Source organism: Alosa sapidissima, chromosome 13 (assembly GCF_018492685.1).
Source record: "Alosa sapidissima isolate fAloSap1 chromosome 13, fAloSap1.pri, whole genome shotgun sequence".
Classification (NCBI taxonomy): Eukaryota; Metazoa; Chordata; class Actinopteri; order Clupeiformes; family Clupeidae; genus Alosa; species Alosa sapidissima.
The window spans coordinates 13,373,715-13,396,795 of record NC_055969.1 but is presented as its reverse complement, the minus strand read 5'-3'; the positions used below and the strand labels follow the sequence as shown (position 1 = coordinate 13,396,795).

At 41.6% G+C, this 23,081-nt stretch overlaps 2 protein-coding genes across 2 annotated transcripts in view; both read right to left on the bottom strand.

The window, feature by feature from the left end:
* The window catches only part of LOC121680662 (fibrillin-2-like), an 86,265-nt gene extending 81,173 nt beyond the window's left edge, over positions 1 to 5,092 (bottom strand). The window contains exons 1-5 of the mRNA XM_042060137.1: positions 4,531 to 5,092; positions 3,850 to 3,932; positions 3,235 to 3,333; positions 2,780 to 2,875; positions 1,278 to 1,373 (exon numbers count right to left, since the gene is read on the bottom strand). Coding sequence (XP_041916071.1) covers positions 1,278 to 1,373; positions 2,780 to 2,875; positions 3,235 to 3,333; positions 3,850 to 3,932; positions 4,531 to 4,703 — 547 coding nt within the window. The 5' untranslated portion in view covers positions 4,704 to 5,092. The remainder of the gene's footprint in view (positions 1 to 1,277; positions 1,374 to 2,779; positions 2,876 to 3,234; positions 3,334 to 3,849; positions 3,933 to 4,530) is intronic.
* Positions 5,093 to 6,287: 1,195 nt separating this feature from the next.
* On the bottom strand, positions 6,288 to 19,543 carry LOC121679976 (long-chain fatty acid transport protein 6). The gene is made up of 10 exons (XM_042059082.1): positions 18,992 to 19,543; positions 17,652 to 17,861; positions 16,079 to 16,237; positions 15,072 to 15,196; positions 14,598 to 14,792; positions 14,144 to 14,234; positions 13,529 to 13,727; positions 9,283 to 9,380; positions 8,814 to 8,944; positions 6,288 to 7,799 (listed from the first exon to the last, which is right to left on the bottom strand). Exons 1-10 carry the CDS (start codon positions 19,467 to 19,469, stop codon positions 7,623 to 7,625), a joined length of 1,863 nt encoding a protein of 620 aa, XP_041915016.1. The 5' UTR covers positions 19,470 to 19,543; the 3' UTR covers positions 6,288 to 7,622.
* Positions 19,544 to 23,081: the final 3,538 nt, after the last annotated feature.

The following is a 23,081-nucleotide window of genomic DNA, read 5'->3' as shown; positions in this document are numbered from 1 at the left end:
ATCTCCTCGTGATGTGTGTGTGTGTGCGCGTGTGCGTCCGCTGTCTGATATCTTTCCCAGAGGTACCCCAGAGGCTCCCAGAGCTGACATAGAACCCAGCAGCAGCACCTGGGACTGTGTCCGCACAACCAGGGAGGGCCAGCAAGATGTCTGCATGGCGTCCCTCTGTGATTTGCTAGGCTGGGGTTGCGCCGTGGGGTTGAGGAAAAGACTCCCTGTCCAGGGGCTTAGTCTAGGGATGTGGTGGAGGGAATAGGGTTTTGAGATGGCAGGGGGGCGAGTGAGCGAGTGAGTGAGTGAGTGTGTGTGTGTGTGGGGGGGGGTTATGTGATACATCTGATGAATCTCCTAAACTTGTCAGTCTCTCCCAAACTCCTCATGCACCAAGACGAGCATCATCTGTGCTCCCAAGACGGCCAAATCAATTGAGGAATTCATTAGCAGACAAATAAATTGTAGTGTGCAAATGAAGCCAGCTTCTTTCCAACGCGTCAAGTCATTTTCCATTTTAACTACCAAAAACGCATGCAGACTCTTTTTCTGATTGGGGAACAGTCACCACGTATCAACAAAAAGTGACATCTTTAACACAAATCTCTCTCTCGCTCTCTCTCAAAAACAGGAATAAAAGACACATTTGCTTTCCATCAGTGGCTCCATCAGGCAGCTGAGAGGGACTTGAGTGCTGGATGGCTACACGAGTAAAAGCACTGAAGCAGGTACAGAGGTGCAGATGGTAAGAGTCCGGCGCACATGTTTTGGAAATGAGAGGAAATAGAAGAGGCTCTATCACGTGGCCCTGCCTATACTTCTCCCTCTGTCTCATTTCTTTCTCTCTTTCTTTCTCTCTCTCTCTCTCTTTCTCTTGCATACACACACACACACGCACACACAGAGAGAGAGAAAGAGAGAGACAGAGGGAGACTAACATCTCTCACTACTTTATCCCTACTTCTTTCTCATGATCCAGCTTCCTCTCCCTTCCTTTCTTTTTCTCTCTTTTCTCCCCCCTGCCCTCCACCCCTTTTCTGAGTTAGTCACTTCCTTCATGAAGATACAGCGAGGGGCAGGCAGGCAGTCGGCAGTCCCACGTGACATGGTCCAGGCAACAGCAACGAAAGACCAGAAACCCCTCACCCACCCCAACCATACGCCCCTTCACACACGCACACACACACACACACACACACACACACACACACACACACACACACACACTCCATCCCCTCGCAGACATAACAGTGAGACAGACTTTCCACACAGAGCTTCTCCCTTACCTCTCTCACACTGGGGCCCAGTGAAGCCGTAGACACAGGCGCACCGGTTCGGCCCGATGCAGCGCCCACCATTCTGGCACTGCCTCTCACAGACGGCTGGAGGGAAGGGAACACAAGGCCCAGACACCAGCTCGTTAGTCTCACACAGATAGAACAGCACAAAAAAACAAGACAAGGCACAAACACAATACACATGGTGGAGGTTTACACACAAATACGCCAACAAACGTCACCAACAATTAAAAAAAAAAACGCTTTGACGTAGGAAAATGTTTGTCAAACACTGATTGTGAGTAAATAGGTTGTGGCCTACAAGCATGTCCAATGCTAATGGCAAACTGATGGAGAATTCGGAATGTCGGTCTTCACTATGATAAATGGTCTGGGAAACAGCCATTTAGGAGGTGGAAGAAACTCATCTTTTTAATTGAGAGCTGTGATCTCCATTACACTTATTTGGACAAAGCAACTCATCGTATGGAGTCATGTCAACTGCCAACACTGAAGAAGATCCTCGAGCTGTTTAAGTGATTAAAAGGTCATTACATGCAGTTCTTCCACTCAACCAGAGCTCCACGAGTTCCCTTAACAGGCAAACTGGAACGCTCAAAAACAGCTCGGCCGGCTCTCATCCTCGCCTTTTTCCATCGAATGCCAAGAAGCTTCGGGTTTGAGATGATAAATCAAACCGGCCCCGACTCTGTGTATTCGACACTTGCTGAGTTCAGGTCTGAGCGAAGCGCCAGAAGAGATTTTCATTTTTTGGACCTTCAACTTGTCTGTCCACTTCTAAACCCCTGCCCCCCACCGCCCACCGCCCCAACCCTTTCTCACTCTTCCTTCCACTTATCATCTCTGTCGTCCCCTTGCACGGTAAACTGCAACTTGCCGATGATTTACGCCACCTTGAGCCTGCTGGTGCTGCGACCCATTAGAGTATTCCAGGTGACCCGTGGATGCCTGAGAGACGCAGATTAGACGGAGGGGGGAGAGTCCGGTTGGGCCGAGGCCCCCACGGCAAGTTGAGAGGCGCTGGGAATTACGGGCCCCTGCGCTTTATGGCAGGGCAAGACCCCTGATGGAGGCGAGGGCCTTCGTCTCGGAGAGAGACGGACAAGTCGTGACCGCACCCTTAGGGGTCTATGGGGGTTATGGAAAAGCTTTTTAGAGTATTTGAAACATCTGAAGAGTGAATCTCAAACTATGACGTATGGAAACATATACAACATAATATATTATACAGTATATAGACTAGCCCTGTCATTTTCAGTTGAGAGATGAGATGTGAGACCATCTAGGATAGACAGTTAGAATTCCAGAAGTGAAAAATCTAGAAAAACGGAAAAGTAAGTATTTAGTCTACTTTCCTCTTAGGAGTGACATTCTTCTTGACAGATTACTGCATGCCAGCTATAAGATAGATGTGTCTGCAGTTTATTGTGACACAGTGAATGGCCATTCAGCGTTTTGGGCAGTGAAAGATGGAGGGATGCTTCACTTACGTTGTCCACAGTGGGCTCCTGTGTATCCCTTCGGGCACTGGCAGTGGTCTTCTGCGCAGGCTCCGCCATTCATACACCTGATACTACACTGCTGAGCTGGACATACAGGGAGCAATGTCAAATAACAAGACTGAACGTCTAAAATGAAAGTCAATGTGGGAAACGTTAAAAAAGGAAATACAAGATAAGGCTTTATGCAATTTCAAACAAGAATGGGCTCTGCTCAAGATCTACGATCCTCATCACCGCAGAATGCAAAGCTTAGCATATTTTTATTTGTTTTTTCGTCTGGATGATGTTCTGTTGAGTCAACGGTATTCATTTCCCATTCTCTAACTAAGGGGATTCCAGTCAAATGACTCCAGAGGGGATAAAAAAAAGTCATAAGCTTGCTCTGTGGCTTCGTCTTAAGAAAGCAGTTTTCATGGGGTCGCTTAAGAAGGAGGAGGACTTACGGGATTTGGTCGCACAGGTTGGGGCAATGTGACCACTTGGACAAGTGCACATGTTGGGGCGTGAGCAGAAACCATCTCCACAGCTGTTACGGCATATGGCTAGGAGGGGGGAAGAGGGGGACAAGACAACATCAACATCAAACGCAGAACATGTGTGAGCAATGACAGCTGGGAAGATAAGGTGTGGGGCTATTCAGGTCTAAGTCACAGGAGCACTTGAATTGTAATAAGAGCATGACAGCCAGCTAACCTTTATGGAAGCTGTTCAAGGAGACATTACTTTCTAGTAACCCATGTCTACAGTATATACGTTTACCTGTACAAGACTACAGAGGGTTAATGGTTATCCTATATTTCTATGTAAAGGTACTATTTATTGTTACTCTAGGGTTTCTGATTAAACTGTAGCTTGAATAGTATGAATGGTATGTCACTTTGGATAAATGCATCAGTTAATGGAATCTATGGCAATGTGATGTCTGGCAGTATGCATTCCATTTAGCCCCCCCCAAACTGTGCAAACATTGTTAGTTCTGAGCGCGGGGTGACATGGCACACTGACCAACTCACGGAGAGAGAGAGTTTGTTATAGACCACATCTGGTGCACTACTTACGCACGATACACTGGTTGCCCCCTGGCAACGTTTTCCAGCCTGGACAGCAGTAGGAATGGAAACGAGATCCACACACATTTGGTCTGTAAAACAGTTAGGATATGCCGTGTTGGTTACAAACTGACACATTAATCAACTAGGAATAGCCTTGAGGTTGAGTTTGAAGTACAGTAATTTATTGACAGCATCCTTGATACTGTCTTTTATGTGAGGTCAACACAAACAAATGGCGCCATGCAAAAAGAGTCAGGCAAGTGCTTCTACTTACATGGCTGAGTACAGTGCAGCAGAGGTAATACATAAATAATATGAACAACTGTTAATTATTCAACCCCTGGAAAACTGGACAGCACCAAACAATGACACAGAAAACGTTCAGAAAACAACTTTGACCATGTAAATACACACCAAACATTTAATTCCCCTGCCCATCTCATTAGGTGCTGTTCATCATACATCCTTATTCTAATTATCTTAAATATATGATATTAAATTCAAAATTAGCTATACGCACAGATCCCATACTTTGAACAAAAGTGCGACAGAAATGCTTAAATATATAGCACAGGATTTATTCGTTTCCAATGTGTTGTTATACTTGATAGGTAAATAGATGTAATGTATTAATTTGCTGTCTCTGTAAGTCAGAAACTCCATCTGAAAAACTTTACCCAGTCTTACCCTGTTAGCGCATCTTGTTTTCCACGTCTGCGTACCCTGCTACTTGATGCAGAACCATCATATTGAGTCCTCCCGTGATTCTCAGGAATCTGTCCCATAACAGTATTCATCAAAATACCCAACAAACTCACATATCCGAGTACGAATGCCATGGTCCACTTTATCCACACCATGAATGTTTGTTGTAAATTTCAAATTGATCAATATTCAACTTGATAGGCTACTAAAAAACCGTGCGTAAAAGTTCAACTGGCTAGAAAAAGTCCATTTTCTGTCAATAAATCCCAACGTAATAGAGTTTGCGAATGTACGACCGAAGTAAACAACAAAATAATGGCAAACATAAGATTTGCATTCCCTTCGTCAGAAAAATGTCCATCCAGCCATGGCAAGCAGTAAGTCTAAAATCCAGAGAGTGCAGATTCGGAAAAACTCTAACAACACAAGAGCGGAAAAGAGCGGAGGTTCAAACGCGGTGGCTGCACAGTGCGTGGAGAAGAGGCTCCAGTGGTTGTGCGTGTGCTCCTGGTGTCAGATGGTGCGCAAGTCGCAGCAGTCAGCGTCCGCGGTGCACCTACAGGCTATGCTGATGGCTGGACAGACAAATACGTGCTCCCAGATAACTGGCCCCTGGAGAATTCTCTACACGTGTCCGTCATGTTTATGTATGCACCGCAGTTGAGTGACGTACTTTTGACTTGTCCTTAAAGCAGCGTAGAAGGCGTTTTTTTATGGCACCGTATGTTGGGTAACATCCAAACCTCATTATAAAGAAATATGTAAGGCTGGACGTCAGTTCATTTAGGGCAAACAATTTGGAGAAATATACTGTAAATTCCGTGATACCCGAAAAAATAATACTAAAACACAGAACGGTGTGGGTGGTCGGTAGTCTGATAGTTAACCCAGTCCACACTGCTGAATTCATCCACCCATATATTGCTCTTGCTGTATATAAACGGAATGTGTAATTTGCCTTTCTTTCACTGCGATCCGTTTTGCCACCCCTCTGGCATGTCTATAAAGCTAGGCTTCAAACATTTGGTAGGCTGTAGCCTACCCTGGGTTGAATTAAAGGTGCGAAAAAGAGCCTTTAAGTTACATCCTTACCGTCTCTTAATTAGAAAGTCAACGGGAAGTGTTATATATTATTATAACGCGTCAAATAAAATGTGAGTGTAATTACACAACATTTCATTTAGCCTTCCCCCACCTTCTCATGTCATCCTAACATTAAGTCTTATACTTCACAGACACAGTCTGTGAAAACTGTCTTTAGCTGACCTCTAGAGGACATAAGTGAAAAATGCATGACAGCCCACCAAATGAAACCCAACTCAAAGTACTGGAAGCCTAAACAAAATCATTTCATATCTTTAACAAACAGGACATAAACTGGACCAAGGTAATAATACCAACATTGCATAGAATAGGTTTGTACCATATGCAATATTGACTTTGAAGGACATTAGGATATACTTTTTTCCCCATTCAAGAACCACAGCCTTTCCCTTTAAAAAGAGTATAATTTTTGGAGCATCCATATCTCCAGTCAGTCCTGTCTCTATCTCCGGGTACACAGAACACATCATCTACCTATGGTAGATATAGCTAGCCGAAAAATGCAGATCTGCACCAAACAAACTCACAAATCTGAGCAAATTTTTAAGTATATAACTGCAAAATGTCTGCAGGTGCCTATAGCATAAATTACACAGAACTGTAGGCCTGCACAGAAAACAAACTGGGCACAATAGTGTTTTTAAACAAGCAGTATTTTAATAGACATTACAGTCCAAGTAAATATTATCACATTAGATGTACTGTATGTCCATTTCATTTGTGTTTGCTGAGAGTCAGATGTTCTCCTTGTCATGAACAACAGACTACATGGGCATTTACACAAATCTGTCATTTTCATACCACCCAAGCAGTTGAGAGCAAAAGCCTTCATTTCTCTTCCCATTAATATTGGGTACAGTCAAGACTACTTGTATTGCACACTTTTACAACTAAGTATTTCAATAACATAATGTTAGCTTGATAGCTTATATGGTCTATCGGCTAGTAAGGTGTATGCGCATCAGAATTCCACCCAAATGCCTCATAAATTCTTAACTCAACACATCCATCTCTGTTAGGTATAAAATATGCAATACCCAAACAATGGGATCGTTGTCTGTAATCTTAAAACTATTTTGACAAAATGTAGTCAAATTTCATTCCTTTACATTAGCTCTGGAATATCTCCACTTGAGGTTTTGGACAGAAAGGCTTTGGGTACTACTATACACTCCTAGCATATTCAGGATTTGCACACTGCTAGCACACGGTCTCAATATCGATATTGAGTTTATATTACTGTCAATAATTAAAAAACAAATCCACCATGACAAACTGGGCGTAAGGGTGTTTCTATCAAAACCATAATCTTATTAACTGCTAAACATGTCTGATATTTTTTTTAATATAAAATCTAAGATGCTATATGCTACATACATATAGCAACACACAATCACAACACATAACATAAAATGAATATACCTGTAATGTAGTGTTTTAAATGCTGAATGCCATTTCACTGAAATGTATCTGATGTACTGAAGCCTGAGATTTGAAATCAGTGCAGATGACCAAAACAGACGAACCAGTGTGTCTGGAGTGATTGTGTCCACCAAGCCATGTTCATGCTCCTGAACAGGCCACTGTCACTATATAAGTAACAATCACTTTAGATCGCTTGAATCAAAAGGATTCAAAACTTCTCCGAAAGGGTCAAAGCTATGTGCTCAAAAAGAGACCAACAGTCTGTCAGTTTGAAGCACATGCATGTAACTTTCCAAAGGAATGTGTGAAATGCCTACTTTAAAGACTATTTCATATAATGTTGCACAAAAAAAAAAATAATAACATTGCAGTTGAACAAGAAGTCATATCCACTCTAGTCACTTGTTAGCGGATTCTCAATGAGTATTGAATGCGAACAGTGAAAACACTGCCCTCTGTCTGTAAAAAGGTGATTCAAAATAGTACTTGACTACTATTGGCTGAGGAATGTCTCTTTGTTTGTTACCACTTCCATGTCTTGTGGGCTACAGTCGTATCTTGCCTGAGAGAATGTCATCAAACACAGCTTGAGTGAGAGGCATGTAGTCCTTCTGGGAACTGTCCAGGAAGTAGAGTGGGTCCTGGACAGTCTCAGGATTAAATCCTTCCTGGACAAGTTTCCCCTTCTGCTGCTTGAAAGTCTCTGTGACATCTATGGATGTCTGAGGATGGCATGGGAACAGAAAAGAGATCAGGACATGTTCCCATCTGGATTGTTTATAGTGTGACACCGCAGCATCTGTAAAACTTCATGCTGCCACCAGAAAATGTTACTTCAACTAAAGTAAAACATTTAGAGAATGCTACAGCTGACTAAACACCTGCAACTGAAAGGGCTATTAATGTCCACCAATAAGTTCAAACAGGGATTCCCAAACTGTGGTACGTGTACCACCGGTGGTACACAAGCTTCCACTAGGGGGTACATGAGATGAAAAGACCTGCGTGAAGCTGGCCCCCCATGTTATTCAAAAATGATTAAAAACACTGCTATTCGTTTGTGCTACGTTTGTGCCAGTTTGTGCCGTAAAAATGACCGTTTGTGCTGTTAAGGGTTTTAAGTAATTAAACTTTACATTTTCTGGCCAGTGACGTCACTCAGCCCCCCATACTTGTCCAAATTTCCCCAAAATAGTCTCAATCGTTTGTGCTCATTTGTGCCGTTAAAAGTAACATTTGTGCTACTATGTTTTTAAAGATATTCCACGTTATTTGTTACGCGTGTGACGTCATCCAGCCCCCCATCAATGTCCAAATCTTCCCAAAATGGTCTCAATCGTTTGTGCTAGGTTAGCCCCCCATCAATGTCCAAAAGTGTTCAAAATTATAAGCCTATGTTCTCTTTGTTCTTTGTGTTTCATAATGTTGCTCTCCACACTGTTTTTTAGTGTGAGAGCTCATAGACCAGTTGCACATTTTGATTTTTTTTATTTGTTATCATATAGGGCGGCTAATTAAACATGATGCCTAGAATGCGTCAATGGAATGTGTTAATGTTTTTTATGTGTCGGATGGTGGGGGTGGTAAACGGGGAAAAAAGTTTGGGAACCGCGGAGTTAAACCATAACATACTAGTTACCACTGACTAAGAAATGTATTAGATAAAAACATTAAAAGACTATCACTTTACATTATTAAAATACATATTGCAGCTATGAATGATTTTCTGCATTTACCTCCACTCTTAGAAACCATGGCCATGCGTATGCTGGAAGATTCTGGACCAAATGGCTGTAGAATCTCTTACCATCCAGTTTTTGGTCGGGCTTCAGGACAATGGCTGCCATACCTGCTCTGCCTTCATATCCTATTATTGAAAAAAGAAACATTAAATCTTCTCTATCTCAAGATACTGATAGAAAAGGAATGACAAAGGCATACCACATGTAATGTGTGACAGTTTTGGTAGAAATGTGTGTAAGACTAGAAATGTGTTTTGCTAAAACAGCTGTCTACTACAGGTAGTTTTCTATGCTATTTTACTCCACTGGGTCTTACATGACAACTTAACACCTTTGCAAAAACAGTGCATTCAGACAGAATTAAAACTAAAGATGAATTTAGCACAAAAGACAATCTGTTGAGTGAACACTACAAAAACAGAGGATATTGGCTACTGGTCTTTAAAAGGCTGGATTTACACACCTGGCACTGACACGCCGTAGACATTCACATCCTGCACAAAGTCCAGACCGCCCAGGATCTCGGACACCTCAGTTGTAGCAACGTTCTCACCTTTCCATCTGAAGGACACACAAGGACGGCCCAGTCAGCCCACACAGGTCCAACATTCAATACCTCTTAATCGCCTCTGGCTACATTTTACAAGAACTAAGTTCTATTAATTTCACATTCATAGGAACAATTTCTGATGTTCACAACTCTTTCATGGGAAAAGTTCATATTTTCTTAGCAGCACTACACCATAAACAAATTATTTCCTCTGATATGGTTGGCGCCGTTTCTCTGTTTGAAGCCCACAGCTTCTCTGATTCCAAAGCTTAATGGAGATCTTATGCTTGGCTGCTCGTCCACTAGCTCTGTGTCCTTCACCACTAGATGGTGCTGATAGTCAGGGTTAGAGTGAGGGGACGACAGTGTGAGGGGAAACAGCTGAGTGTAGCACTGCTTCTCTTGGGGGGAAAAAGCTTAATGGAGATCTTATGCTTGGCTGCTCGTCCACTAGCTCTGTGTCCTTCACCACTAGATGGTGCTGATAGTCAGGGTTAGAGTGAGGGGACGACAGTGTGAGGGGAAACAGCTGAGTGTAGCACTGCTTCTCTTGGGGGGAAAAAGCTTAATGGAGATCTTATGCTTGGCTGCTCGTCCACTAGCTCTGTGTCCTTCACCACTAGATGGTGCTGATAGTCAGGGTTAGAGTGAGGGGACGACAGTGTGAGGGGAAACAGCTGAGTGTAGCACTGCTTCTCTTGGGGGAAAAGAGGGAGTATGAGTAGACAGAGAAACAATCCATGCACTGCCCTAATTCACTATTCGCTATTCACCTTATTCCGCGCGCAAACATGGGGGCGCTAGCTTTGCCCACATTGTCTCCGAACTTCCGATTGAGCAGTACATCCATTGCGATACATTGAGATAGCAGAGCTCTATCGAGATGACTGGCATCATATATTATGGGTCACCCTAAAGTTAGGAACGTTTATTTAGGATTTTGGTGACTTAAGACATTTCTGTTATACAGCTTTCCTATCTGAAGTTAAGAAAAAACTGACTTTGGAGCGGCTGTTCTGTAAGTAAGGCTCTCTATTCTCTTCTGCCCTGTTATCCCAATGAAGCTAACTAGACGTATCTAGCCGACCGGAAGTTTAAAGACAACGTGGAATTTAAAAAAATGGGCGGGGCTGAATAAGGTGAATACTCCCAAAGTGACAGCACAGACCAAGACCAAGAAGACAGACAGAGCGAGAACAGAAAACAACTCTTGTGTCCGTGCGGATTTCATTTTTACAGTTTCATTTCTTGAGATATATGAACAAATTACCTCTTTTTTTGTTCTTATTCCAAGGGTTGTTCTTATTTGTTCTTATTTTGTTAGTAACCACGGATTTCTGGAATGATTATTTTAAAACAAAAACATTTATGTTTGATAAACATAAAAAATATGAAGATTGGATAATTACATTTGTGGGCTAAAGGGCTATTGATCCCAGCTAAGAATATAAAAAAATGTTCGGATGATATTGCATGCTTTCAGCTGCTGAGTGGCTTCTAGGGTGCTTTTATGCTCCATCCAATGCTTCGGCATGTGACAGGGTATTTGCACACCACACCACACCTTCCCTTACATACTGTAGTGTTTAGAGGGCTAACAACAAACAAGTGTGGTTTTCATCATTGACACCAGGACATGTACTGTATATCTTGATAGTAATAATGTTTGGTGCATCCAGAGTTGATATAATTAGTTTAGTCTGTGGTTGTTTGTGGCCTCTATTCTTACAAATGGCAACAACAAAAAAGAACAGAACAGAAATTTAAGAAAAAACACAAGACATCTAAGAGAATGCTGGCTGGTTACAAACGAGTCATACCCTTACATGTATATATATATATATATATATATATATATATATATATATATATATATATATATATACACACACACACACACATATATATATATATATATATATATATATATATATATATATATATACACACACACACTTTCTCAGTTCTGTCAAAAAACAAATGCTACAACACCAGCACCAAAAAAACCTCTTGAACTCATACTTGAGGAATTTTGAATGCAGTGCTCTTCAAATCCACATCCTCTCCACAAATCACTGTGCTGTACTCATACGTCACCTAATCGGCACGCAGTTTCTGCGTCACACCATCAGCGCTCGCTACCTGCCAGACAGCCAGAAGACAAACGACCACATTGTGACCCTGCACTCCCAGACTCCTCACTTAGACGCAAGCTTTTGACCCAATGGCAGGGCTTCACTAATGAACCTATTGTCTCTTTAATCTTCTCGTCATGGTAACCGGTTCCAATGAAGCCCCTTCAACTAGGAACGGCGGGGTGGAGGGGGGGGGAGGGGGGGGGGGGGGGTGTTAGTGGAGTGAGGGAGGGGGAATTTTCAACCAAGGCCAAACTATCGAGTCCTCTAGGCTGTAATTGTAGCTTTTTCCCTCATCACACACACACACACACACACACACACACACACAGGCGCGCACACACACACACACCCTTCCTTAGCCACTTTAAGAGGGTGGGGGCCCTGCGTCACTGCGTCTGGGGTGGTTTTTGTGAATGGCTGCGGTGGCCTGGTTTCTTGGCCTCTTTCAGTTGCCCCTGCCAATGCCGTTTAGTCCAAGCCAACACTTCTTCCGCTAGGGTGCCAACAGCCAGCAGGGACCAAAAAAAAAACAACAAAAAAACCCAGCTCTCTCTTGGGTGAGTTTTCTTCTTTGTGTGCTCTGCTACAACTTCGATGGTGTTAATTCGTATGGGTATTGAGTCTAGGGACTCAATACCCATACGCAGGGGGAGAGCGGCTACTGGAAGGTGGCAGGAATGTCGGCGGCTGTGACGAATGGCACGGCCGGAGCATCAATCTCTGCCAGCATGCCAGAGCAGTTGGGGGCTCAACAATGGGGAGGGTCACCCGAGGCCGGGGGTGGCAATGTAGAGAGGGGGCGCACAATGGGGGAAAAGGGGGCACAACATGCAAAATGTCCATCCTGGGAAATATATGGGTCTTCATGGGAGGGAGGGATGGAGAGATTGAGGGAAAGGAGGGAGAGTGAAATGGCAGATACAGATGAGAGTTCTTCAAAGGAGAGGAGAGATGAGAGAGAGAGAGAAGAGGAGAGATGAAGGAAGAAGAGCTTGAACAGAGATCACTTGGTCACCTGTTTAAACACTCACTGCTCTCTGGACTACTACACCGCAGAGTGGATACTATAAAATATCTGTTTCACTCACAAAATATATATGCAGACATGTAGTGGAGGACTGGTGGGTAATTTAGTTTGAGAAATTATTCTACCAGCACAGAGCCTTCCTAAACTGAGAAAATCCACTCTAGCCATCTGGAATTCTGGATCTCATTTTAAACCCTCTATACAACGCGTTTCTGATTTAATATTGTATCCAACATTTCAATCTGAATAATCTGTAAAGATATTGCTTTTCTGTTCAATAGGTACTCTGTCCTGAAATCACTTCCAAGACAAGAACGTTCAAATGGTATATCAATTAATACAGACTTACTGTAAGTTCTTATGCAGCTGTATGTAGACCATGCAATGAATTTCTCCAGCGTTGGACCATTTGAAAAGTACTCTGGTTTATGTAAACCCTATAATTATCAGTGTACATGCAGTCTCCAGTATGTCAAATTCTCTTTAAGGCATTAATAAAAGTAAGCAGTCTCTGAGAAGATCTCTTATAAAAACAGATCTTAGAACTAGATTGAGTGAAGGGGAAACCAAATCAATTAAAGTAGAAAATGTTAATTTTTGGAGCTCTATCAAGAGCTACAGTATCAAACAAAGAAATATTATGGCTGTTGAGAGTATCCTGAAACAGAGGAAAGCACTCAAGGATTTGTTGGGAGAGCCTTTGCTGTCAAATTGAAAGCCCTGCTTAGTGGTTTTGGTTACTTTGAAACCCCACAGGCCCTGGTCAGGCATGAATAGGATTCCCCGTTTCTAACCTGACCATGGGGCAATTTGTGGTCAGTGACGTCAAAGACTTGAATAATACTGAGAAATAGGCATGAGAGCAAGCTTGTGTGTACAATATTACATAATAACCAGTCAACAGCGGACTTGCATCAAGGAGGCTTTGAGTACCCTACACTGAGGTGCGCATTTCATCAATATCCCAAAAGAACAAATGAAAAATAAACTGTACCTGAATGTGTCTCCAATGCGGTCTCGGAAGTGCACAAAATCCCTGTGGTCCTGCAGCATCAGATCACCAGTGTTGAAGTACACATCCCCTTCCTGGAAGACATTCCGGAGCAGTTTCCTCTCAGACATCTCCTTGTTGCCGGCGTACCCCAGGAAAGGGTTCATGCCAGAGACAGGGGCCACAAGAATACCAGTTTCCCCTCAAAACAGCAGATGACGCAGTAAGTGACAGGACCATCTCTGGTTGTTTGGTTTGACCGATTTCACATCACTACTAGGCTAATATTTGTCTGCATTCTTTCAGCCCATAGCAACTGTCATTTATGTTCAAGATCTTTAACTTGAAGAAATCCGTATGCAGTGATAGGGGACCATCATATTATAGACGTATTATAGACAGAGCCATCTACAAGTTGTAATTTCACTGAACAGTGGTTACTTATGTCTCAAACCACCTACTTGCATACTTCAAATACTTAGTTTAAGTATATAGTGCAGATACTGGGACAATACTAACCATCAAAAAGTGGGCACAATGCAAGTAAGCGCTCAGTGCACACTAGCAGTGTGATGACGGAAGTATGTGGTTTCAGACACAGCCAAGATCTCTACTCACCTTTCTTTGCTCTTATGCATCTTCCTGATTCTGTGCGGATTGGCTCATATGTGTTGGGATCACACTTCAGGAAGTCAAAGGGCGAGTTCCTCTGGGAATAACCGTATATGCATATACATAGTCACACAGCAGTGTACACAATATGATTAATATGAATATGCTTAAAATGAATCATTCAGCAAATATATACTGTAAGTATTGTAAAATGCTACAAAATCATTAACGTAATTCAGTACATGACAAAAACCCATAGACTGAAGACCATATTTTGTTTATATTTTTCCTAATGTGACATTTTTATTCAAAAACATTTTTGTTTTCCAGTAAAGACTAGACAAGAAGTGTTCATTTAGCTACAAACATAGCTTTTTGGTCAATTCCAAAGGGTGTGTACCCAAAGTCAGGATCTGATGCAAGCGAAAGCCGTGGGAGCAGAAAACCACCTCAGACTTACCTTGTTGAAATAACTTGCACGGCCAATGGGTCCGATTTCATTAGTGTAGTTGAGGAAGCCAATGCTGGCCTCGGTCATACCATAGGCCTCACGGATATGGATTTTGCCAAAGCGCTTGGCGAATTCCCTCCAAACATCAGCTCGCAGGCCACTCCCCGCTGCTATTCGGACTTGGTGAGCAGTCTCTTCAGCGGTCTAACAGGGATTATAACCAGATTAGCCATATCAGAATGCAGATTAGATTTAAATCCAGCTACTCATACAGTAGATGTGTGTGATACTGATGGAGATTTCCAGGGAGAAAAGCAGCACAAGCCAAGCAAGTGTTATTTTATTTAGTTGAATTTCAATTTGACTATTGTTGAAATTATTCCAACTACAAATTGAAGTACTAGACATAGCATGAATATAAAAAGGAGTAAGTCTGTTTGCTTTCTGAAATAAGGAGTACATCATGAGAAGTTTGTGATTTACCTTAGGCTGATTGATCAGGTACCGACAGAGCTCTCCGATGTACTGGAAGACAGTCACATTGTATTTCTGGCAGTCTTTCCAAAACTGGCTTGCAGAGAATTTTTTCTTGAGTATGCAAGTGGCTCCTGTGGGAGAAATAAACAGGTTTGTTTTGTTTTAATCATCACTTTTTACCACCAATTAGGAGTAGTGAGGATCTATGTGAAACCTTCCCAAAAAATGTTAATTATTATATATATATATATATATATATATATATATATATATATATATATATATATATATATATATATATACATACACACACACACACACTAATATACTAATATTGTATGATTTTTTTGTATATGTTAACATATTACAATACATATATAACAAAGATTTTCACAAACCACCTCAATCCAACTGGGTAGGTTCCATGTGTTTTTACTCATACTGTAGATGCGTGCTCAAAACAATGCATTTTTACAGTCTCTGCTCTGCCTGCAAGTCATGCCTTGAAATGTAGCTATCAGACAACCACTACAACCGGGGCATGCTTGGGCATTTCCAGGAATTGTGCAACTTGGACTTGTTTTTTTCCCCTCTAAAGCGGTAGCTAAAAATATCCTATAGTGAGAGTACACAACCAACTTTTTATAGGGTTGTAGGTTAAGCTGAATTCGATGCCATGGGAAAGGGAGCACCTCTCTAAAACTACACAAAGTCTTTGTTCAAATCAATGTTTTACTTTTAACAACACATACTGCCCAAAAAGAGCTTTCAAAGAAAGAAGAGCTTCATTCTTCAAAGCACATTGTTTTGAGTTTTGATTATCTCGCATGTGATTCTGCAACGAGTATTTGTGAAGTTTTGGATTCTAATTTTTAAGACATAGACAGTATGTGGATAGTCTGTGGATAGCTACAAAGACAATATTCCAGATGCTCTTAGTGTTTAGCCATGTCAATGTTTTCAACCATTATTTTACCAAAGCGCTTGAGCTTCCTTCAAAATGTGTTCCTTACCGAGCTCGATGCAACCCCCAATGCCAAGAAGGGAGGCAGACATGTGGTAAAGGGGGAGTGTGACATAGATATTGTCATTGGCTGTGGCTCCACATAAACGCAGGAAACTCATGCACATCACCGCTTTGATGTGACTCACACGGGCAGCCTTAGGGAGACCTGAGGAAATAACAACAGAGAGTTCCGCTGAATGAGGACACATAAAAGCCTCTTATAAATGCTACAGAGTGGGTTTAGAAGAGTGTACTCTACGGGCTAACTGTTTAAATGTAGGCCTACACATTGGAGTAAAATTATATGATTTGAATGAATGACAAAAACACACAAAAAAAAAACAGGCTAACGATACGATCAGTCGTTTGGCGAGGCAGCCTTTAGTGATAGTGCTCTAACTGCATGGAACGAGCAGCAGAAACACTTAAAACAGGAGCTCTTCATCTCATTACTTTATTGTAAGGCATTTCTTAATCAATTCTATGACTCTGTCGGTTCTTCTATTCAAATTTGATATTGTTTCACTTTCACTTTTGCATTTCTATTTTTATATTGTTGTCATTGCTGTTTTCCCGTTGGTCAATGTTGTCTTGTCTTTTTGCGTGCTGCCTTCTTGGCCAGGGCCCATTTGATAAAGAGATAGTGAAATAAGTGTACACTGGAGTAACAACAAAGACAAAATAAAAACCAGCATTACTATTACTACTACTACCATTAAGTTATTTCCAACCATGCCTTGAGCAGATCAGATAAGACAGCAAAATCAGCTTTTATGGTCAAAATAACAACAGTGTCTAAAATGACCAACAGCACCAGGAGCACTTACATTCACACATGGCTATTTATTGTATTCCTGTCAAATCCGCCTTGATTTTGGGAGCTTAGTGCCATGTGGGAAACTGGCACTGGAGACAAAAGGAAGTGCCCATGCTGTTAATCCAGAACACATTTACCCCTTCATAAAACCAAGTGGATTGTTTTTGTCATGGCAAATTACAGCTCTCTAAGGATGCTGGTTGGCCTCGCGACAGCACATTGAATGACTTATATGGGTGTTAAGCAAAGCTGTTAAAAGTGTCCTTTCTCTGTGCCAGACTTTAGTAATTGTGAGACAGATGTGTTTAATGCATGTTTTACGCACATGCTAAGCATGCATAACTTTGCTGGAACTCTCTGTGGGACCTGCAAGATGTTGCTGGGATTTTGCAGGCAAGGGTGTCAACACCATTTGAATTTGCAGTACATTACACAATTCGAAACATCCAGAAAAAAAAACACCATTAGTGTAAGAGAAACTGACCACCGTGTATGTTAGCATTTTGTTTGGTTCAAACCCTATCACAGTCCATGGATATCTGGATGAACTACAAACCATGAGTCCATTCCTTCAAACCAAAAACCATTATGGGCATTCCAGTGGCTTAATTTCCCCTGGCACTTTAATTAGTTGAATGAAGAGGGTAAAACAAGGCAGTATAACTGCCATAGGTGTGGGCAATGGCCAAATGACTGAGTGCTTCCCTCAGAAGGAGGGACTAAACACTGTCTAGCGGGTTTGGAACTTTGGATGCTGGCCTACCTGTGGTTCCCGAGGTGAAGATGAAGAGGAAGTTTGACATGAGCGTAGCCGTGGTCTTTTCCGAGGGCGGCTGGGCTTCACCCGAAGCCTCTTCCACTTTGTCCAGTAACGTGCGCAAACCCTCCACCGACGAGCTGTTGTCTGTAACCCACAGCTCAATCCCATTGTCCTTCAGGCTAGATAGTACATCTTCTCGGGAGCTAACCAAATCTGAGAAAAGAGGAAGACGTAGCCTACTTACGATTTTGTCAAAATACCCAATAAATATGTTTTTTGCCCATTCTAATGCACTCTTGGGAGTCGGGACAGAATGACAACACGGGGGAAGAGACATTACTCTGGGGGAAGACGAGTGAGGCAAGTTCAGTATAGGCCTACTATGTAATGAGTAAATTGGAGCATTTTGAACCCTGGAATAAGTGCAATGGACACTGCGTAGAGGGTCTCTTCTGGTCAGAAGTAAATTACCTCTGATTGAACACACCCTACTCTGATCTCCAGTGTAATTCAAACACACCTTTTTAAAGTTAAAGGAACACTATACAACATTTTCACCTATGCAACCTTTACCAAGCCAATTTGATGGTAAACGAATCGTTCACCTAGCATAGCATAGACGTAGCGAGTCGCTACCGAGAAAACCAGACATGCGGCCCTAAACGTGTAGCCTACCTTTAACCCCAGATATCACCTCATAGATGGTGTGAAGTATGATAAGAATAGGAACAAATTCCAACGAGGACAGTTGACATAGGTTAGCCTACATCATGGAAATTATCTTCTGAGCATAAAATAAGTGATAGGCTCTAGTGAATGATATCAGGAAACAGATGGCTATCCATAACTTTTGTCTTAGGACTGCTGGCTTACTGCTGGCTGGATTATTCACATCACATATTTGCAATTAGGCCATTTGTTATAAATATATGCGTATAGACAGTTGCGTGCTGCTTGTAGCCTAGGCCTACTCTATGGAAATGTAGGCTGTTGTTTGCCACATCTGTAGCGTAAACGTTAGTGTAAAACAAATCCTGATTGCGCAACCCGATAATTAAAGAGTAATATAATACGACAAATATGCTACAAGAACGATGTCAGCTTGGAATAACCTAAAATGACTACCGACATACAGATAACTCGTAGCACATGATTTAAACAGACCTGTACAAATGTCATTTTCATAGGCTGCTGCAACTTGCGACACGTTAGATACGTGGAGCACTATTTACATGATTGACAACTGGCTAACACTACCTTGGCTTGAACCAGAGGGAGTAGAACCAGCCCTGCGTCACATATGCAAGCTATAGGCTATGCAAGCGCAAGTTAATGTCGTATACCTGAGCCTACGACGAGTGTGTTTGCCCCACAGCTCTGAAAACAGTGAAGAAAAGACTTGGATTTGATGTTAAAATTGAGGAACGCGACCTCACAGCCCAGTTTGCACAGTCCAAACCAAACGCATATGAAATCGGGTTCATTGCTCATCAAAAGTGCAACAATGTCTCCTTGTTTCAATCCTCCCTCGTTTTTAAACACGTTTGCAAATTTGTTGCTCCTTACATCAACGTCCTGGTAAGTCAGAACTTGACTCTCAAAAACGATGAACGGTTTGCCAGGAGTTGTCCTTGCCTGGTGAACAAAACAGTCGAGATAGGTGATAACCCCGCTCTTCATCCGTGACTTCACGGCCACCCCGACCTTTCGTAGTTTTAAGTAATACATCAAGTCATCCCAAAAGTAAGGGTAAAACATCCGTTGAAAAGCCAGGAGCGTCAATAATCCAGTTGCAGTGGTAGTAAGCACCCAAGTCAACATTATGTTTGTATAAGGAGGGAACGCCTCAGCCGCTTACTACTACTCTGTAAAAGTTTGAAGCTTTACCCCTATATTTAAATGCCTGCACGTGCACCGCGCATGCTCAAGATGGAGTAAGCTTTTTTAATTTCATACCAGCGCTCCATTGGCCAAAATCTGCAAGTGTCAAAACTTTCTTCTTGAAGTGATCAACTTAATTCTTGCTGATAATTAGTCAAGGCTACATATAATTTGTCTATCACAATTTTACTAATGACAAAAAGTGATTTGTTATTATAACAAATGCAATAGGCCTATATTTGCTGAATCTCAGTTAGCAGTTATGTAGCCTATGACATAGCCTACACTGAGGGTCAAATTCTCTCACTTGTTTACATTTGCATCAACCTGAGGCAGTATTATGCATCATTCCAAATGTCTCATATCCAATAGTCCTGATATATCACAAGTAATTTCGAGAGATGGCCTACTGAAATAATATAACAATGCCCATAACCCAAATGAATCAATCATTTTTTGCCTTTCATCTCCCACTAAATTACAAACAATAAACACAGAGGTGTTAGGCTACAGAGTATACAACTCCTCCTGTGTTGTCCTGCTGGGCTACAGTATTGCTCCAACTTCTCTAACTCACTCATATTCCTTGTAATAATGCTGTACGACTGTCTGCTATTAGGCCTACCCATGACCTATGGCACAGATCTATTTTAGTGAACTCAGGGGTATCTGTACATAAGCTTTTTGTGAATGAGAAGTTGTAATAGGTTATAAAAAGTTATTGTAAAAAGTCTGTAAAATATTTCTCCAAACACTAATGGACAATGTGGTAGTACAGTGGCTTTTACAGCAGTGGCTGTAAAAGCTTTTGAATGATTTGCATATAATCACACCACTCTGTCTTTTCTACTTCCTTTCTCACTGCTCTACAATCATCGCAAGATAAGCCTATAGGACAACTACTCCAATCTGTAACAACTTCTCCTTTTGCCTCTCCTCCCTATCCCTATAAAAATGATTGAATGACTTTTCAGTAGTGTTTCATTGTTCATTCAAGTGCAAATTGTCTTATCTGACTGATTCAGTGACAATCTCTACGTAGTTTTTAAAAATATATATAATAATAATAAAAATTACAGTAGCCACAAACTCTGATCTCTTTATGTTTATTAACCAATCTTTCGGCACATGCAGCCTTTATCAAAGTTTAATGATTATCATTAAAACTTGATAAAGGCTGGGTGCCGAAACGTCAGCTCATAAACATACATCAGAGTGTGCGGCTACTCTATTTTTAATTCGATATACCTCCTGGCCAGCACCCTCCTCCAAGATTTTCATATATAATAATACAAAAATAAACACCAAGAAGTCGTTCCATGAGTTGAGATAATACTAATAATAAAGACTTTGTTGATTTGTCAACAATTTGTTTGTTGAGTTTGTTGAATCCTTTATCATGTTTCAAACAGATAAGACAAACTGTATGGGTGTATGTGTGGCAAATAGATTGAGGGAATTATTAATGCAAAAGATCTTTGTGCTGATAAACAATTCATTATCAGTTACCAAGAGAAACCTGTGTAATTCCCTTTGACTAACGGAACAAATGACAGTGATAAATTGAGCTCAGGAAAGCTACCAACCTTGGCCACAAGATAGGGCTATAACGCAAGCTAATCATTTGTGACTCAAACACTCATTCAGTGAAAGTTAACAATAGACAAGCCAAACCATTGAGAAGTAACAGTGTGGAAAGGGTGGGGGGAGATTCAGGGTGTGTGTGTGTGTGTGTGTGCGTGTGTACAGTATGTGCGTGTGTGTGTGTGTGTGTGTGTGCGTGTGTACAGTATGTGTGTGTGTGTGTGTGTGTGTGTGTGTGCATGTCTGTGTCTGCACTGCAGTATTTAGTAGGCTACAGGCATACATTCTAGTAATGATATATGTTGTATTTTTTTTTTTTTTTTTATTACTGGCAACCGTTCAGAAACCATGTATTGTAGGATATCTCACTTGGGGTAAGTTCTTGCTTGCTTAGTAGGTGAGTTTCTTGCTTAATTGAGTTGTTCCTATTGAGGTTGGTTTTACAGTGCAACTGGAAAGATTTCAGTCCCTTTCAAGTTTTCTACATGAGTTTCAGACTCATCTTAAAATGGATTCAATTCATTTTACACACAATACCCCAACACTCATCAAAAAAGCAGGTGTTTGAAGTGTTTTGTAAATTCATAAAAAATAAAAGACTGAAATATTTCATTTACATAAGTATTCAGACCCTTTGATACTTACAATTGAGCTCTGGTGCATACTTATATCAATGGTCCTTGAGATGCTTCTACAACTTGATTGGAGTCCACCTGTGCCTAAATGAATTCATTGGACATTATTAAGAGAGGCACACATCTCTTTATATAAGGTCTCAAAGTTGATGGTATATGTCAGAGTGAAAACCAAGCCACAAGGTTGAGAGAATTGTCTGTAGACCTGCGAGACAGGGTTGAGTGAAGACACAGACCTGGGGAAGGATACAAGAAACTTTCTGCAGCATTGAAAGTGCCCAAGAGCCCTCCATTATTCTCAAATGGAAAAGTTTGGAACAACCAACAGTCTTCCTAGATCTGGCTGCTCACAAAGGGCCTTGGTCAGACAGGTAACCAAGGACCTAATGGTCACTATGAATGAGATCCAGAGTTCCTTTGAGAGGATGAGAGAAGTGTAAAGAAGGACAGACATCAGTGCAGCACTCCACCATTCAGGCCTTTTTGGTGGAGTGGACAGATGGAAGCCATTTTTTGCCGGGAGTTTTTTGAAGCCATTTTTTGCCGGGAGTCTTTGTTTCATCTGGTCTGATGAAACAAAGACTGAACTATGGCCACAATTCCCAACGGCGTGTGTGGAAGAAACCAATCACTAAGCTGCACTGATGTTTGTGGAGGTGGTGGTGGCTATCTAAGTAGCTATGTGGTTTTGTGATGCCCAATTACAGTATAGTGTGACTCTCAGACACGCACATACAACTGAATGGGGAACTATCTATGGAACTGCCCTTTCCTGCAGTGATGAGTCAAATTTCTACTTTATCAGGCATCTCTCCATCAAACAGTAACAACAACAGAGGAGGCCTCAAAAGGGATCATTCACCATTTTCAGACTGAGAGGGTCACCTGTTGTCAGAGTGATTGTCACAGGTAACTCAGAGCTTCCTGGAGCGTGAGAGAGGAGCCCAGACACAGGGGTAAGGCGTACTGAAGAGGCCCTGAGCTGATAGCAATCAAAGGACTCCGACAGAGGACAGAAGACTTGAAATAAATAGGACCCATGTAATTCTAGACCTTGATAAATAGGTGACAGCATTGAGTAAGAACAGACAATACAGATGAGAGGAGTTTCCCAGGGATAGATATAAATGGCACTCTTACATTTAGAGTGGTGCTCTATAAAGTTGACAGGTGATGTCCTTCTTAATTTATATGAAATATTATCAGCCAAAGAGTGAAACAGAGAGGCAATTTATAATAATTACAGTTTCATCATAAGTGCAATAATGCCTTATGCCTTATTAGACGAAATGCCTTATGTGGTATTTCGCACTGTAAGTATTATTATATATTA

Bases quoted from the DNA above. Each gene is read 5' to 3' on its own strand.
- LOC121679976 (XM_042059082.1), bottom strand. From the start codon at position 19,469: ATGTTGACTTGGGTGCTTACTACCACTGCAACTGGATTATTGACGCTC. The intron at 15,197-16,078 runs GTAAGGAACACA...TTTCTCCCACAG, and splicing joins TGGGGGTTGCATCGAGCTCG to GAGCCACTTGCATACTCAAG. The intron at 13,728-14,143 runs GTGAGTAGAGAT...TGCTGTTTTGAG, and splicing joins ATGCATAAGAGCAAAGAAAG to GGGAAACTGGTATTCTTGTG.